Source organism: Ascaphus truei, chromosome 3 (genome assembly GCF_040206685.1).
Source record: "Ascaphus truei isolate aAscTru1 chromosome 3, aAscTru1.hap1, whole genome shotgun sequence".
Classification (NCBI taxonomy): domain Eukaryota; kingdom Metazoa; phylum Chordata; class Amphibia; order Anura; family Ascaphidae; genus Ascaphus; species Ascaphus truei.
In genome coordinates this window covers 67,131,294-67,147,801 of record NC_134485.1, presented here as the reverse complement: position 1 = coordinate 67,147,801, position 16,508 = coordinate 67,131,294, and the positions used below count along the sequence as shown (strand labels likewise).

The 16,508-nt window shown below is 42.8% G+C and overlaps 1 protein-coding gene across 1 annotated transcript in view; it reads left to right on the top strand.

The window, feature by feature from the left end:
* The first annotated feature begins 15,448 nt into the window (after positions 1 to 15,448).
* The window catches only part of LOC142491539 (trafficking regulator of GLUT4 1), a 41,876-nt gene continuing 40,816 nt past the window's right edge, over positions 15,449 to 16,508 (top strand). Inside the window, exon 1 of the mRNA XM_075594251.1 lies at positions 15,449 to 16,174. Coding sequence (XP_075450366.1) covers positions 15,773 to 16,174 — 402 coding nt within the window. The 5' untranslated portion in view covers positions 15,449 to 15,772. The remainder of the gene's footprint in view (positions 16,175 to 16,508) is intronic.

Below are 16,508 nucleotides of genomic sequence, written 5' to 3'. Positions count from 1 at the left end.
GTAACACTACTAAACACAACTATCCACACACCTCGCAGGGACTTAACCCCACACAGTATTCCCAAAGTCCTTGTACCCAACGTCCCAAGAGTCCCACAACCCCACCCACGTGTGGGACAGAGCTGCCCACTAAGATGAAGTGTATAGGTGGTGCACTTGGTGACTTGGATAATACCTGCCCGGTGTTCCTGCTACCAGGTGCGCAGATGACCTTTACTTGGAATCCCTTGCTCCAGGAGATGATCCAAGATGCCTCCGCCTCAACGGTGGGTTGCTCCCGCATGGAGTGATCCACCTTTATAATGTATCTTATCTCTGCTAACGCAGAGGATGTTATACCTTCACGCAATTCACCTTCACAGCAATTCACCTTCACAGCAATTGCCAGGATAGTTACGTTTCCTGGTTGGACCCTCACTTGTCTAGGTTCTACAGGACCCTGTCCCTAGTCTAAGGGGAGTCCCTGTAGTAACCACAAGCTGAGGTGAGTAGGGCCTAGCTGTGGCCAAAGGGGAGACTTCTGGCCTAGTGCATGAGGCTACTTTCCTCCCTGCACAAAAACACCCTCCCCTCTCTGTGTCCCAGGTCCTAACTGACAATCCCTGTCTGCACACAACATTGTTGCAACTTTGCAGCATGAGAAGCTGCCAGCTCTATTGGCTGTCTGGCTGCCTATGACCAGGGTGAAAGTGCAGTCCCCAGAGGCTGCTGGGAATTGTAGTCCTTTATGGCTCTCTTTAACATTGGGGCCGCGTGCGCGCTGTGTAATGGCCGCCGCCGCTGCTAACTGCGCATGTGCGAACTGGGGGATGTCCCTGACTATGGAGCGCCTCTTCTCACTCCCTGTAATCGCTGCGGTATCGCATCTGGGGCTATACTGCGCATGCGCGAGCTTCCGCGCATGCACGAACGCACACAAGATGGCGGCGCCCTGTAGCTGATGTCGCCGGGAGCCCCCGGGGACACGATCACCCCTGCAACTGCCCTCACACTGTCGCAGGTAAGAGAGAGAACCGAATGTCTGGGGAGCCAGAGGGGACCTGGCTACACATCATATTCTTAATTCAATCTGTGGAGCAGATAGGTAACCCTAGTGTCTGCTGGGCTCAATTGCTGGTGCTCGGTGTTCCACCACTTTTTCTTTTTGAATTTGGAAACTATTGGGGAGATTCCGCAACCTACGGATCAACATATCTGATCCGGTGTTAATTGTCATTGACTTGAATGGCAGATAATGCTGGATCAGGTGGGTTGACCCGTGACGAAGGTTAGTGAATAAACCCCGTATGAGTGTTATGTATAAAAGGACGCAATTAACATTTTGTCCTGAAAATTGATGCATACTGTAAATATATATGATTTCAAACATGTATGCATCAATATATCTTTATCATTCTTACCACTTGTGCCTTGTCTGCATAAGCTTGTGCTTTGAAGGAATAGTTATAGAAGGTGCAGATGTATAAAACTCTGCGTCTGGGTGCATCATTTTTTCCATGTCTTACTGGAAATTGAAACTCATCTGACCAAGGATCTATGTCTAATTTGTGAAATTGTTTGACTAGTTAACATTTGCCACAGATGCAAGCAAAAATAATTGTATTTTTAGCGCTCTGCGTCTCGTTGCTCTTTTCAGTACCCTTATACAGAGCCCACTAACTTCCACTCTTGTTTTTGTAAAATATTAGTAGCAGATGTCAAAGTACTAGGGGTTCATGGTGTACCATTATTTTTTTATTTACAGACACAGAGTACTACTACTTTTTATTTACACAGTTTTACTTCTTACTTTCTTTTTAATCAAATTGGTATTTATTATAGAAAGTTTCACTTTCTGTTTTTATAGCATAACTATGGTTTAAACAAATCTGTCTAACTACTGTCCAAACAGCTTTAAACCAATGTTCAACCACTTGAGGGTCAATAGAGACTGTAATGTGCAACAAAGCAATGTGTTGTCTCTGTCTCTCAAGAGGTTAATAAATGTAAAATTGTCCCATGACTTTTTTAAGCCACTTTGATCACTGATTCGGAGCAATGCATTGTTGGACCTCCCACCTTCCCAGGAAGAAGTCCCCCTCTGTTCATTAATCCTAAACATTTTATCATAATTGTTTTTAACATTTGGTACCAAAGAGTCCCTCTGCTTAATAGGACTATACTTAGTTGCATAATCATTCAATCACTATATGATACTTTTTAATTAAAATGCTCTTCCACCAATTCTTCAGAGTAACAATGATCTCATAGTAACCAAACTCCCCAATGATTTTTTGCTTACAGAAACATTGTTCATTTCACCATATTTAAATGGACTTCTCTACTCTAAGTTAACTGCTAATTCGTAGTCCAACTTTAAGAGATGTGTGCCAAGGCACGCAATGGAGACCGTTTAAAGTGAAACTAAAATTAGGCTTTATTGCGCCTGTCCCTTTAACACTGCAAAAACATTTAAAATAAGCAAAAGAAAAGCCTACTCCACTTTGGAGAATATGTACACATGTAGCCCAGCCCTCTCTAACTGGGCGGTTAGTTAAGCTAATTACCAGCACTATATATATACACAGATATACAACAGTCCCATAAGAAAGTCTTATCTGTTTCTTGTAGCTGTAGGTGAAGGCTTCTCTGCTTTCCTGGGTCCGCACCCTTGTGTGCTATGGTAGTTTCTGCTTCCAGGTATAGAGGTCTTGTCCCCTTTGTCTTGCTGTCAGCCTGCAGTCATTATGCAGCTCAAGACATCTGTTGTTCCCCAGGTCAGCCCAATTGTGGACTAGGAAATCCTCTTCCTGTGTGTCAGAACAGGCTTTTTCTGACAGAGCTCTGATTAGGAAGGTGGAGTTGGTTGATTGCCTGTTGCATTTAACCAGCTCCCTGCTGGATTTAGAAGCATTTTCTTTAACAGGGATAAGTCCCTGTTACATACCTCCCCTGTTTGGGGGAAGCTCGGGCTTACCACGGCCGAAGCCCATCCTTCCACTCTCATTTGAGATATCTCTTTGGCTTGAATGAGAGTGGATGGAGGAAGAGAACCCTCAGTCCTGCTGGGATTGGAGCCATTTCTCCAGGTTATCAATGTCTCCTCCCAAAGGTGCTTGAGGTCAGCACTCCTCAGTCGCTCGAGGGGAACTTTTTCCATGGACTCCAATTTAGCCCTAAATGTCCATTCCTTGCAACTCTTGCTCAGGTCTTGCAAGCCTCAGTCAGCGTACTTTTTCCACATAATGCAGTTGCCAGTTCAGCTTCTTTGGAATTGAGTTGCGATTCCACATCCATTTCCAGAGAACGCCCTATCTTTTCAGCTTCATCAGATAAGGATTCTTCTTGTTTTGATTCTGCACTTGTACCTTTATTTGTCGCCTGTTGGGCAGCTGAAGGTTTAGCTAATGCTTGCTCAAGTGGTTCAAACTTTGCCATCTCATTTTGCAGTTGAGCTGGGTCCCCAGCTCTCACTGTACCCTTTTCTTCAAGGGCTTTAGTTGCTGTGGGATACCGACGCTTGGGCACACCTGTACTTTACTGGTTCACATAGCCTCACTTTGTTTCTTGCATGCATCCTGTAATTCTCCTATCAGGGTCTTTATCTCTTCCCTCTTTTCTCTGAGTTTGCTTCCATATATGCTTCATTAAATTGTGGATCACTGTGAATTTCTTCGCTAGTGCCGCAGCTGCTTCTCTCAGTTTCTGGACCTTCTTGTGCTCCCTCTTATACCGACTCACCTGGTCTCTAAGCTTGGCCTTTAGCGATGCTACGGTGATGGTCAGGGTAGCCTTCAGTTTCTCATGCTGCTTTGCGGGGACACACTGAGTAATCAGACGTTCCTGCAGCACTTGTACTTCTTTAGCAGCCTGCAGATTTTCTTTCTGCAGAGTTCGCTGCTTCTCCTCGGCATTCTGGATGTGCGTACACAGACCTTGCAGTTGGTTCTGCAGTCAGTGCTCTGCTTCAAACTTTTCATCTTCCAATAGTTTCTTTATTTTTTCAAGCTCGTGTAGCTTTTCATTCTTTTCATTGACGTGGTCAATCAAATCAGAATATCTTCTTTCAGCTTTGTATTTTCTCTTTTCACAGTCTCTATAATATTCAGGGCCTCTTCATAGTCCTCCTTCCACTTACGCACTTCTGAGTTGAGACTCCCGGTCTCTTGGCGTGAGACTTCTATCTCTTGGTTGACCTCATTCTGCAATATGTCCACCTCCGTCCGGACACTGTTGACCTCCTGGTGTGAGGCATTCAGTTCTATGCGTAGAGTGTGAACCTCATTCTGAGAGACTTCTACCTCTCTATGGCACTTGCGAACCTCTTGCTGAGAGAGACTAATCTCCTTCAATGCCTACTCATACTTCTACTTCAGATTAGCAATCATTCTATCAGATTGACTCTGCTACTATTACCGCCATGGATGAAAAGCAATGTGCAACAAAGCAATGTTTGCTGTATCTAGATCTGTCCTTAGATCCTCCAATTTGGTCTTGGCCGCAGAGTAAATTGTGAGCACAGTCTTCTGTAGCTCAGCATTATTTTCTCTCTCCGTTTTCAAAAAATAGTCCTACAGGTGGGTAGACTTTGTTTGTAGAATTCGTAGCTCTCACAGGCGTCTCTGTAGACTTTTTCTTCTTCTTTACTTTGGTATGTTTTACAACATCAGCAGTGCTGTGCACGCATTCTTTCTCATCAGAGATACTGATTGTAAGATTTAGATTGTAAGCTCCTCGGAGCAGGGACTCCTCTTCCTTAATGTTACTCTTACAGTGTGTCTGAAGCACTTATTCCCATGACCTGTTATTTATATTATTTGTTATTTATATGATTACAACATGTATTACTACTGTGAAGCGCTATGTATATTTATGGCGCTATATAAATAAAGACATACAATACAATACAATACTGGATGTGCACTTGCTAAGTAAAACTTCTGTACCTTACTTGGGTCCACAGCGCATTGCTTGCTGCTGGAGTTCCTTGGCTCATTGAAAAAAATATTCCTCTAGCTGCTGCTCTTTTTCTGGGGCCACGTAGCGGCCATCCTCATTATCCGAATAAGGCCTGAAGCGACACTGCTCCGTGTGGCTGGGCTCTTTACACCAGGAACATATTTTCTTCCCCATTCTTGCAGAGTCTGTATTTGACTTCAGCTGGGCGGCCATTTTAAATTCCAAGAGGGTTTTTTTTCTCTTTCTTTTCTGGTGGGGTAGACTCTGGTCACAGCATCAGTCCCTTGTTTGGGTCACCGTCTGTCACCGTCCTCCCAGTCCAACTGTGGCATTGTGGCTTTCTTTAGTGCAGTGTAGTTTTCCTGCCTGGATGTGTAACACTTTAATTCTGGTCACTGCTGCACGTGATTCTTTGTTTTGCTGCTCAGGCTGTTTGTTGGAACTTATGCAGACAAAAACACAACATTTTTCACAGGCAGTCTCCGGGGCCCCTTTAAACTTCAAGGGCCACATCTCATCCCAACTTCTGACACCATACAGTATGTAAGAGATGTGTGCTGAGGTACGCAATGGAGACCGTTTAAAGTGAAACTAAAATTAGGCTTTATTGCGCATGTCCCTTTAACACAGCAAAAACATTCAAAATAAGCAAAATTTGCTAAACTGATTTGCGCTCCAGCTTCCTATTTGTAAAAAAAATATTTTTTTCGAAGGGTTAAATTACTTTGTCACCTATTTTATAGTGGTTATCCACAGAGAGGGGTCTCTTAAATAAAGCTCTTTGTTTTTATCCTAGCACAAAATTAATTAAGTCATTAAAGCAGGTGCCAAACATAGCACATGTACCACTTTTAACACTTTGGATAAGTAGCTGTAGTGTATCGATGATTAAAAAAAACTTTGGGCCTCCAATTTCACAGTGGTTATCCCCAGAAGGGGACTTCCTATGTAAAATCCATTTGCTTTTTGCATGTCCAAAAAGGGATATGGGCATCAAAACAGGTGCTCAACCTTTCAAGGGTTAAATCACTTTGGGCCACTTACCTTACAGATTATATCCACAGAGGGTAATGCCCTTTATAAAGTCCAGTTGACCTGCACCTGGCCTGAAAAGGGTTTCTGCATCAAATTAGGAGTCAAATCTGTAACAGGTACCAATGCATTTTAATACACATTACTTGCATTAGTAGCTGAGATTTTGCCAGGCTTAAACCATTTTGGGCCATTTTACACTGTCTATGGAAAGAATGCCCTCCATAACAACCAGTTGAGTTGCCAGGCGCAAAAAGTTGTTTTGCAAGTAAACAAATACAAAAATTGCTCCATGTGCATTTCAATATACTTAGGGGCCTATGCAGAGAGCAGCGCTAAAGTAAATCTCGCCATTTTTTTGAGTAGAAAATGGCGAGTTACGAAAAACGCGCCATTTTTTTTTCTATTTGTAAATCTCGCCGCGCGGCTGGCGAGAACCTACATCTCGCCAGTTTTAAAAAATATCCTAATTCAGAAAGGTGCGAACGGCATCTAGCGGCTGTTCGCGCCAATAAAATGGCGCGATTTTCTACAATTTGCTCCGCCAAGAAAAGTTGGCAAGAAGCTGGAGCTCGCCGGCCATAGGAAAGGAAAAAAAAATGCGCGATTTTTTTTTAACACATTTCAGCAGCGCGCATCTCTCCATTTTAAACTCGCCACACGCATTCATGCTATAAATTGCAGATTTCGCACATTTCTGCATATGGAGAATAAAACTCTCCAAAAAAGCTACTTTTTATTACCCTCGCCAATTTTTAAATTCGCTGCTCTCTGCATAGGCCCCTTAAATGGGTAGCTGAGGTTAGACCACTTTTGGCCAGATATGTGATACTCTGTAACACACAATTGCAATTTTGCTGGACTCAAAATGTATTTTGCATTTAAATACTTGACATGGGCTCCAATAAGTATTGGCTTTATTTATCAATATTTGCATTAGTAGCTGCAGTTTTGAAGGACATTAATTACTTAAGGACATTACTTTTAAAGTATTTATTGGTGTATAGTTTGTAATGTTAAAGTAACTTCTTATTCGTACTACAGCTTCTAATTTGTGCTACAGCTTTCTATTCGTAAAAAAAGTTAGATTTACTATAGGTTCAAAGATATTAGTTAATCTTATCAACAAATGTCATCTCAATTGACATTTCTGGGCCAAAGGTTCTGCCTTTAAAACCACTAACTTTGAATTCCTCTGCGCAAAATGGATTATCAACGCTAAAATCCTCAGCCATCATTTTGGTGGTATACCGCCCTCAAGGGAATAACGAGGTCTTTATTCAAGAATTTCTGGATTTGTTGACATTGATATCCTTGACAAGTACAACATCCATATTGCAGGAGATTTCAGTCTCTGGTTAGAGAATGTTGACTCTCCTCTGATCAAATCTTTCTAGCAGCACTTAAGTATGGCCAGTTTGAGTTGCTACTCATGGGTCCATCACACCTTGTCGGTCACACCCTTGAGCAGGTATTAACCTCCGGCATATCCTTGATGCTGAAGGAAGTCCATAGCTGGGATGCAAACCCGGCTGGGATGTTTGTGGGGCTCGGTGCAGTGACATGTGTGGGGCCTCGGTTCTTACCTTCTCCGGTGGCATCTCCTGGCATCTCATCTTCTCCCGGCACCTCCCCCTTTATGGTCCTGTCATTATGGGTCCGCGACATGAATTGGCGTCGCATTACCATGAGAATGGATCGCCACGTGGCACCCCGTTGTCATGGCATCATGTTGCTGCATAGCGCCATGACGTTATGTGGCATCCCGTTGTCATGGCAATACGACACCATTTGATGTCACAGAGTCATAATGATGGGACCATGCAAGGGGAGATGCTGAGAGGAGACGAGACGATGGGAGGAGAAGGTAAGAGAGTTACAGAAGCCCCGCGCTCTCCCACTGGTAATTAGTTTAATTGTTGTGGGGGGGGGAGCAGGGGAGAGCGCAGGACCTTTGTAATCATGGAGCTCGGTGCAGTGGCAGCGACTACACCGCCATCACGCCGGCCCTGCTTGGATGAGTCGGATCATGCCTTTATTAAATTTATCCTTCACTTGCCAGATAATACCTCCAAACCAAAAACTCCTTCACCCACAAAAGTGTTAGACAGAATATAAAAGGAAATAGACCCAAGTACTTTTGCTAAACATTTTAGACAGTCTAACATTCCTCACTCTGTCCACAATACTTCCTCTCTCACGTTAGCGTTCAATATCACAGCTACTGCTGCTCTTGATATTATTGCACATAAAAAATTGCTATCCCACAAGCAACATAAAAGTAACCCGTGGTTTTCCCAGAGATCTACCCTGCGTTCGGCAGAAATGTGATGGGCTAAAGATTAATGCCACTCTAACCTTACGGATATTAGACTTATAAGGAAAACTTATTTGAAAGCCGTTGCAGATGCCAAAAAAACAATATTTGGCCTCATAGATTAAAAATTCCAGTAAATTCAAGGGAACTATTCAAAGTCGCCGACTCTTTGCTTGAGCCGGTCTGTTTAAACAAAAATCTCAAATCCTTTAGAAATTCCACCACACGCTTTTCAACAGGCTTTCTTCTCCATTGTCTCAAAAATTCAAAATCAAATTTCAGCTACACAACTGTCAACCCATAAGCAAACACAATTAAGTCCTGTATTCGTGACGCTACTCTATGTCGCTAGTTCTAAAGCACAGTGTATACAAATCTAATATCTAGAGGTTTGATGCCTACTTGAATGCAAATAAACAAGAAAATATGCCGTGCTCAGCTGTTAGTTTAACTGACGAGAACAAGAGGGTGTTGCTTAGAGGGATAGTATATCTAAAATAGAGGAGAAAAAAAATTCTATTTCACTGCACTCATTACTCCTTATTAGAATTGAAACATCACTCTTATTAGTTGAAGAAGAAAAGGACTACCCCAATTGTAATACTTAAAATATTGGCATGACCTCCACATTGACAGAGTTCCATCCTGTACTTTATGTTTCCACTTACCTTTCCTGATAGATTGTAAGCTCCTTGGAAAGGACCCTCTGCCGACCCCAGCCTGTGACCCCGACCCTGCATCTCTGCTGCCTTCCTTGAGCTCTGCTTGCATCCCAACTATAACTACTCTAACAGAACGCTGTCCCCTGTCTCTGGTTGGTGATCATTTACCCCTACCATAGCTCTGCGGGTCTGCTTCCTATCGGAGACAAGCATCGTTATAGAATCTCCGCTGTTACCTGGTAAATCCCTCTGTGATCAAGAAGCCTGGGTCTCTGCAGGCTTGGAGCTTGGTGCCGAGTGTATGTCCAAGCTGATACAAGGTAAATCCTTCTGGGCTCCTGCTGGTTTTAGCATGCATGTACAGGGAGTAGCGGTCTGCCTTTTAAAACCTGCTTTAATCAAGAGTTGATTGAAAACACCCTAGCAGACCTGACAGCTAATGGTCTCCTGATCCTGGCAGAGTGAGGGAGTTAACCCCTTCACTCCTTCACATACCCCTACATTTGTCGTTTACATTCATATATCTCACTTATATGTCTGAAAATTGGAGTGTGATATTAATTTGTTATGACCCCTATATGATCTAATATCAGTATGCAGTTGTTGGTGTGTTTTTTCCTCATACAGTATTTGCATCCACGTGTTTATCCCCATGTAGATCACTTCAGCAGTTTTTTCAGATAACAAAATTCATATGTTTTCATGTTAGATGTCTGCATACTAAGTTTGGTGCTGGGTTAAGAACTTGTTCATCAACAATTCATCAACTGGAAGCCAAATGTGCCAGTGTTTCTTAAATATATTGCTACAGTAATCCTGCACAATTGATTGTTGTATGTGTCCATTAATCTAACAACCGGGTATAACCAATGAAGTATTTCGAGAGGTTCATAAACTTGTAACATATCAACTACTTGTAGGTCTAATAAAAGGTATCATACCATCTACTACCTCTCCTTCCTTTGTTACTTACTTAATCTTGTAACAGTGAGCTCCATTGTGTAATTTTAGCTTTACAGATGGAGCCACCAGTATTAGATCACTTGCCTTGGAAAATCTGGGGCAATCTCACAGTAAATGCCTCAACATTTCTGTGAGACTCCTAATGGCCCATCGAATTAACAAAGCGGGGGGTCCCTACAGTCCTATTCAAACTGAATATATATCCTTTATACAATATTTCTAACCATTCTTTCTTACATTACTTTGATGGAAAAATCATTTTTGGACCAGGCAAAACACAACTGGATATTTAAAAGAAGGGCATTACCCTCTGTAGATATAATCTGAAAGATAAGTGGCCTGGAGTCATTAAACCCTTGAACAATCTCAGCTCCTTATTCAAATGCTTTTGCCTTGGTACCCATTTTGATGTCCAAATCCTTCTCAGGCCAGGCTCAATACAAGTTACATTTTTATAATGGACCCCACTCTGTGGATAATCACTTTAAATTGGTGGCCCAAAGTCATTTCAGCCTAGAAATGTTACAGCTATTTATTCAGTGTTAAAAATTGGAACTCGTTCCCAGTTTGGCACCTGTTTGGTTGCCAAAATCCTTTATGGACCAGGCTAAATAAAAGTGGGTTTTACATAAGGTATATCATTCTTTGGATAACAACTGTGAAATAGGTGACCAAACTAATTCAACCCTTGAGATACAGCAGCAACTTAGTGAAACTGTTACAAATTGGCACATGTGCACAGTTTAACAGATTTTGATGCCATAATCTTTTTTTGTCACAAAGTGGAATTTATGTAAAGGGCACAATTTCATGGAAACCCACTGTCAAATAGGTGGCCCAAAGTCATGCAACACTGCAGTATTCATTTATTTATTTCAATTTTTTCTAACGTGCTATTCATCATGAAACGTAGTACTTTTTTGTTAAAAAGTGGCACCTGTGCCCTGTTTAGCCCCGGTTTTCTTGCCCAAATTCTTTTTGGACCAGGCTACTAAATAAAAGTGGAATTTATGTAAGGGAACTTTCTCTGTGGGTAACTACTGTGAAATAAGTGGCCCAACATAATTTGACACTTAAAATACTGCAACTACTTATTCAAATTCTTAACAATTGCCACCTGTGTCCAGTTTGGTACTGTTTTGATGCCCAAATCATTTTTGGGTCAAGCTAAATATAAGTGAGTTTTACATAGCAGATCCCATTCTGTGGATAACTATTGAGCAATAGGTGGTGCAAAGTGGGGAAAAAATATGTATATGTACAGTATGTGAATAAGAAGCTAGAGTTTGTATAAGTAGCTGGATGAAGAAGATTCTATCTTCAGCTTTGTCTTGTTGTCTACTAAAAATATATGTGTGATTCTGCTGAGGAATGCATAAACAGTTCTGCACTAAAGCATTTTTAGTCAATGGTTGAGTCTGACTGTAATACAATATCTGCAACACCTACTCACTCCTTCTCCCAATTGAAATTAAGAGCAAAACTAAATACTTGTATGGAAAGTATGTTGTATAAGCCGCACTACCTAATGTATTAAATATATTAGGGATATAAGTACGCGGTGGGTGCTGGGGAACAATGAAGAGACCCCCTAAACTCTCCTAGGGACATACAGAACACAAAAAGTGTTACCCGCACTCCAAATGAATACAAAAGAATCAATGATACTTGAAATGCTGATATGTATTAATGAGCAAAAATAAAGAAAATGAATTGACAATGTGGCAAAAAAACGCAAATCACATAAAATGAACAGGAGGGGGAGGGATGGTGAAGGAAGGGGGAAATGTGACATCACTAAAAAGTGTGGGATATGATAAAGAAATCCCTAACAGGGAAGGAAGTGGGTACGGTGAGACACAGGGGGCAACATTTCGGAGTCACTTACCCCTTCTACAGGCCCATTCCCATAGTCACCACAAAGTGGGACTATGGTACTTCCCCACTCCCTAATACATATCAGCATTTCAAGTATCATTGATTCTTTTGTATTCATTCGGAGTGCGGGAAAACTTTTTGTATTCTAAATACTTGTACTGCTGCGGCCAAGTTTATTCGAGCATTTGCCCGTTCTTGGCCGCAGCAGTAGCCTGGCGCGCGCCCGAGTGTGACGGGCGCGCGCCGAAGCAGCGGAAGAGCGCCCTCCGATCGGGGCACTCTCCCTACCGCTGCCGGGTCTGCCGGGTCCCCCGGAACCCCCTGCCGCCGTCCCGCAGATCGCGGGACACCAGGGCTCCCTCGGGGAGCCCTGGACGCGCGTGCAGGGGGCGCAGGCTCCCGAAGACGCGTGACCGCTCGTCTATGACGCGCGGCACGCCGAGGGGCGGCCACTAGCAAGCCGGGAAATCTCCCGGCTTGCGGTACCGACCACACTGCAATAAAGTGTGTCGGTACTGTATGACTGCATTTCATAGAGAGCAGAAATCAAAAAGACAGGCAGACAATAGTGACAGATTGAGGGTATTTTTAGGAACAGAGCACCTATTTATTTCAGCTGGTGTAAATATTTTACTGTTTGAACAAGAAAAACATTTTTAATGTTTGAAAGCCCTTTGCCTTTAAATCTTCTAATGCTAGGAGAGAACTAGCGGGATAAAGCAGCAATCCCCTCCAAATACTTCTAGAATTACATTTACATTTATGATGCCTTCTTTATTCCCAGGCAAATCCCTTTTTTATTGGTCTTTTTGGAAACTTCCCAAACAAAAGGGAGTTAGTGATATTTTTATTATTTTACTTCAGTACAGGGTTTCATGATAATCCCTGAGGTGACTCTCCCTTTTCATCCATCAATGGGATTCCTTCTTTAGGATTTCTCAGGAATGGAAGTAACAAAGATACAGGAGACAGGGCTCAAGGGAGTACAACCAGTAGCTTCAACCCCTTTATGGCTCGAGGGACAGCACCGATAAGGATGAAGGGAACCAAAAGAGGAAACATATTTTAAGTCAAATGTTAAAATACATTTCAATATGAATAACCCCCTTTGCAGTTTGTAGCAGTATACAGAATAACTCTGAACATTGTTGGGCAGCACAAAGGGCTTTAAAGAATTCCATTAAAAAAAATGTAGAGATCAACAAGAAATGCTATGTATTAGTGTGATGGGGAAGGGTTAACCAGGCTCACTAATAAAGATTAAGCCCATTTGGTTACCTCTGATCTATGTTTGGGGTTAGGGAGTGTCAGCTCTTGAGCCCAGTTATTGTATATGCATTGTGAATAATTATGCGACAATAAATAATTTATGTGTTTTTACCTTTCCAGGAGTGCCAGCAAGCAAAGATCGCTGGGCTATGAGTTTCAAGGGTTTTTTTTTGGAGAAAGTCTTGTCAGAATGTGTCTAGCTAGTCGGGGTCCAGAGTTGCTGGATACCCCAAAAATGTATCCGGGAATCAGGTCGGATTCCCGGATACATATAGGCACATTGCTCTGGCAAAATCTCCCCTTAAAACACTTGTGTGACTCACCGCTAAGATTCCCTGCTTCAGCACAGATCAGAAAGGTAAATGGGGCATAAGGGTGTGAGGTGTCCCTGGAACTGTCAAGGGGTCCCTGGATTAAGGGGGGGTGCCCAGTTAATGCCCAGGCCACCCAAACCCAGTATAGGGGTACTGGGGAGCTCCAACCATAGATAAGGTTGTGAGGAGTTTTAAAGGTTGTGAGGAGTTTTAAAGGCTAAGTCTAGTTATAGTGTGTGGGGAACATAATTAGTAAGAAATAAAGTGCAACTTCTTATTCTATTCCCCATAACCAGAAGATTTAGGAAATAATAAAATGTATATTTTATTAAACAGTGTGTTTAAAATACTTATATGCTTGTGCACGGTATAATGAGCTGGGTCTTTCCGGACCGATGTTCTGGGTGAGTCACTGGGCTACCAGCTTGGTGCCAGCATGTCTCCCCAGACATCGGACATGAAAGCCACAGAGGATGCCAGATGTGTAAAGAACATTTGGGCAGAAGGTTTAGGCTTGCGTACCCACGTCCTGGGATGAATGTAAGTCCTCGGGACTACCATTTGCCTTCCCAGACTCTGAGGAGCCTAAACCAGCCGGTGGCTTCTGAAAACCAAGTGGCAGACATGGCAAGATTGTGCATGCCCTTGGCTGATTCAGAAGATCCGCTTGCCCAGCTTTAGAAGACAGGCATCGCTCTGATTGGCTGGTAGGAAATTTCCCACGCTCGGATTGGCTGTAGTATTTCATGAATGAACTCTGAAATACTATAAGAATCCCTCAGCCAATCCGGTGATGAGATTCTAAGCGCCAGAACATCAACGGCAAATTTGAATGTACCAAAAGATGCTCTCGGAGAAATAGCAGTGAGCTGGCTTCAGAAAAGGCAAAATATTTTCTAAGTCCCACTTTTTGCGGTCAAGTTCTGAAAAGGGACCGTAGCAGTCGCGGCTAGGATTGCAAGCCGAAATTAGCTCCAGGACATTTGGAGCTAGCTCCCAGTCAAGGGATTTCAGCATCTCCGGAGGAAAGAGCGGTGGCGTCAGTAACTTCATGCCGATTTGAGTTCCAGGACATTTCGGGCTGAGTCCCGGTCACCTAAAGACTTTGGTTTTTGCGTTCATTTCAACTAGGAAAGTCTAGTTCTGTAGTACAGACACCCTGTAACTGTGTTTTCTCAAGTATGTTGTGTTCCACTGTGTGTTCGCCTTTTCATGCGAATAAATCACAATTTATTTCACTTATCTCGTTTTGCTCAAAGTTATGATCCTGGTAAAAAGGTGTAAATGCCTGGTCTCCCATGACAATTAGTGATTATCAAATGATTAGAAATTAGGCTGAAATATTGTACTAACTGGAAGGGAAAGCAATGGGGGTTTTTTTCCTACCCTATTTCTTGATTTAAAGCTGAATTATGTATAGTAGTTTAGACTTTCTGTGCTTTATGCTTCTTTTCTGGTGTTTCCCTATAAAAAGCACTGCTGACTCTGCATACTATGCAATTTCTGCTTTCACCCTGCACAATTCTAGAAACTCATTTGAGAAGATTAAAGAAAGTTCATGAAAATAAATTATATTTTAATTAGTTCTTCACACAGACGTTTGAGTTGCATGCCATACAGTGCCTTGCTTTTTTTTTTTTTTAAATCTTTATTTTACGACTGCTATTTTACCAATTCATTTGATTAACCATCAACATTTATTCCCAGAGAAATACACACTCATTTTTCATTTGAGTTAAAAAATATGCATCATCAGCCATAATGTGTGACATTTAGACAGCATGTTCATGCAATAACAACTGGCAGACTTCAGCTAACACAGCAAAAAAATAACTTGGGAGGAACAAACGCAAAAATCAATTCGAGGAATAAGGGAGAAGAATGAATAACTCCTTAAAATCATAGAGAGAGAAAATAAGGAAATGATGTGAGTTATCCAACAGTATCCCGGGTATTACTGTACATGCCTGTTCGTACGTGCTGAGGAATTCCACTGCTAACTCCCAAGAGACAGCGCTGATGCAGCTCAGAGTGTGAAAGGCTGCATTAATCTGCCTGTGTCATCAGCCCAGCATCTGAGTTGGTTTGTCCTGTGAGGACGATTCCAATTGAGCAGCCTTTAGCTGGGGCTGGGGCAGGGCAGCAGCAGTCTGCAGCAAACCATCCAAAGAGACAGAGCGGAAGAGGGAGCCTCACACTGGGACATGCACCACCCAACACTCCTCTCAGCTCTTTATTATCCCGCTGAAGACTCCTCCCAATAAAAACAGCTCTGCCACATTCTAACCGCCTTTATTCTTGTTGTCTGGATGGGATTTTAGCAGCACTGAAGCAGCGACGTTTGTCACCTTTTTTTTTATCCTGTGAGAGAGCCCTGAAGAGGGGGGGGTACAATTGTCATGGCCATTAACACAGATACTCAATTCGAGAAGGCACTGGGGGGATCAGGTAACCCGTTGCCTGCGGACTTCCATGAGACTGAGACGCTCCTCACCTCTGCCTCTGAGATGAAGGAGGAAAATGGCATGAAGAAGTCCTTCTCAGTGACCATGTCCAGTGGGAAGTCTATGGGGGACCTGGATCAGAATGGGCACAGCCTGCCCTACAAGTCGGTGTCAGCAGGGCAGCTAGAGTCAGCTCCCCTCTCGCCATCCAGAGCCAGCCTTGCCAGGGCTTCCTCCACAGCGACCACCACCGGCCAGGGGCCGGGCAGACCCACCGACTATCTCATTCTGGCCATCTTCTCCTGCTTCTGCCCAGTCTGGCCAGTCAACATAGTCGCATTGGTCTTCTCCATCATGGTGAGTAGGACTTGAGATGGAAATTTGGGGTTTCATGTGTCCTGTACAAACTATACCGTGTGACAGGGTGCAAGGTTGGAATTGTTTAATTGAGCATGCAGTCCCTATTCAAATGATTTTCAGTCAATACTTACAAGCTAAAAAGGATTAATTAAAGAGGTATATTGGAAACACTCACTTTGTAAGATCAATATCACAGTCAGGAGTTAAGCTTATCAGTTAATATCCGTTTGTATCATTACGATCTAAATACACCTAAACACATGAGAGCATGTTGTCCTATTAATGTATTGTACTGTATGTGATCTAGTCGCCACTGAATTTTAGTTCTGGT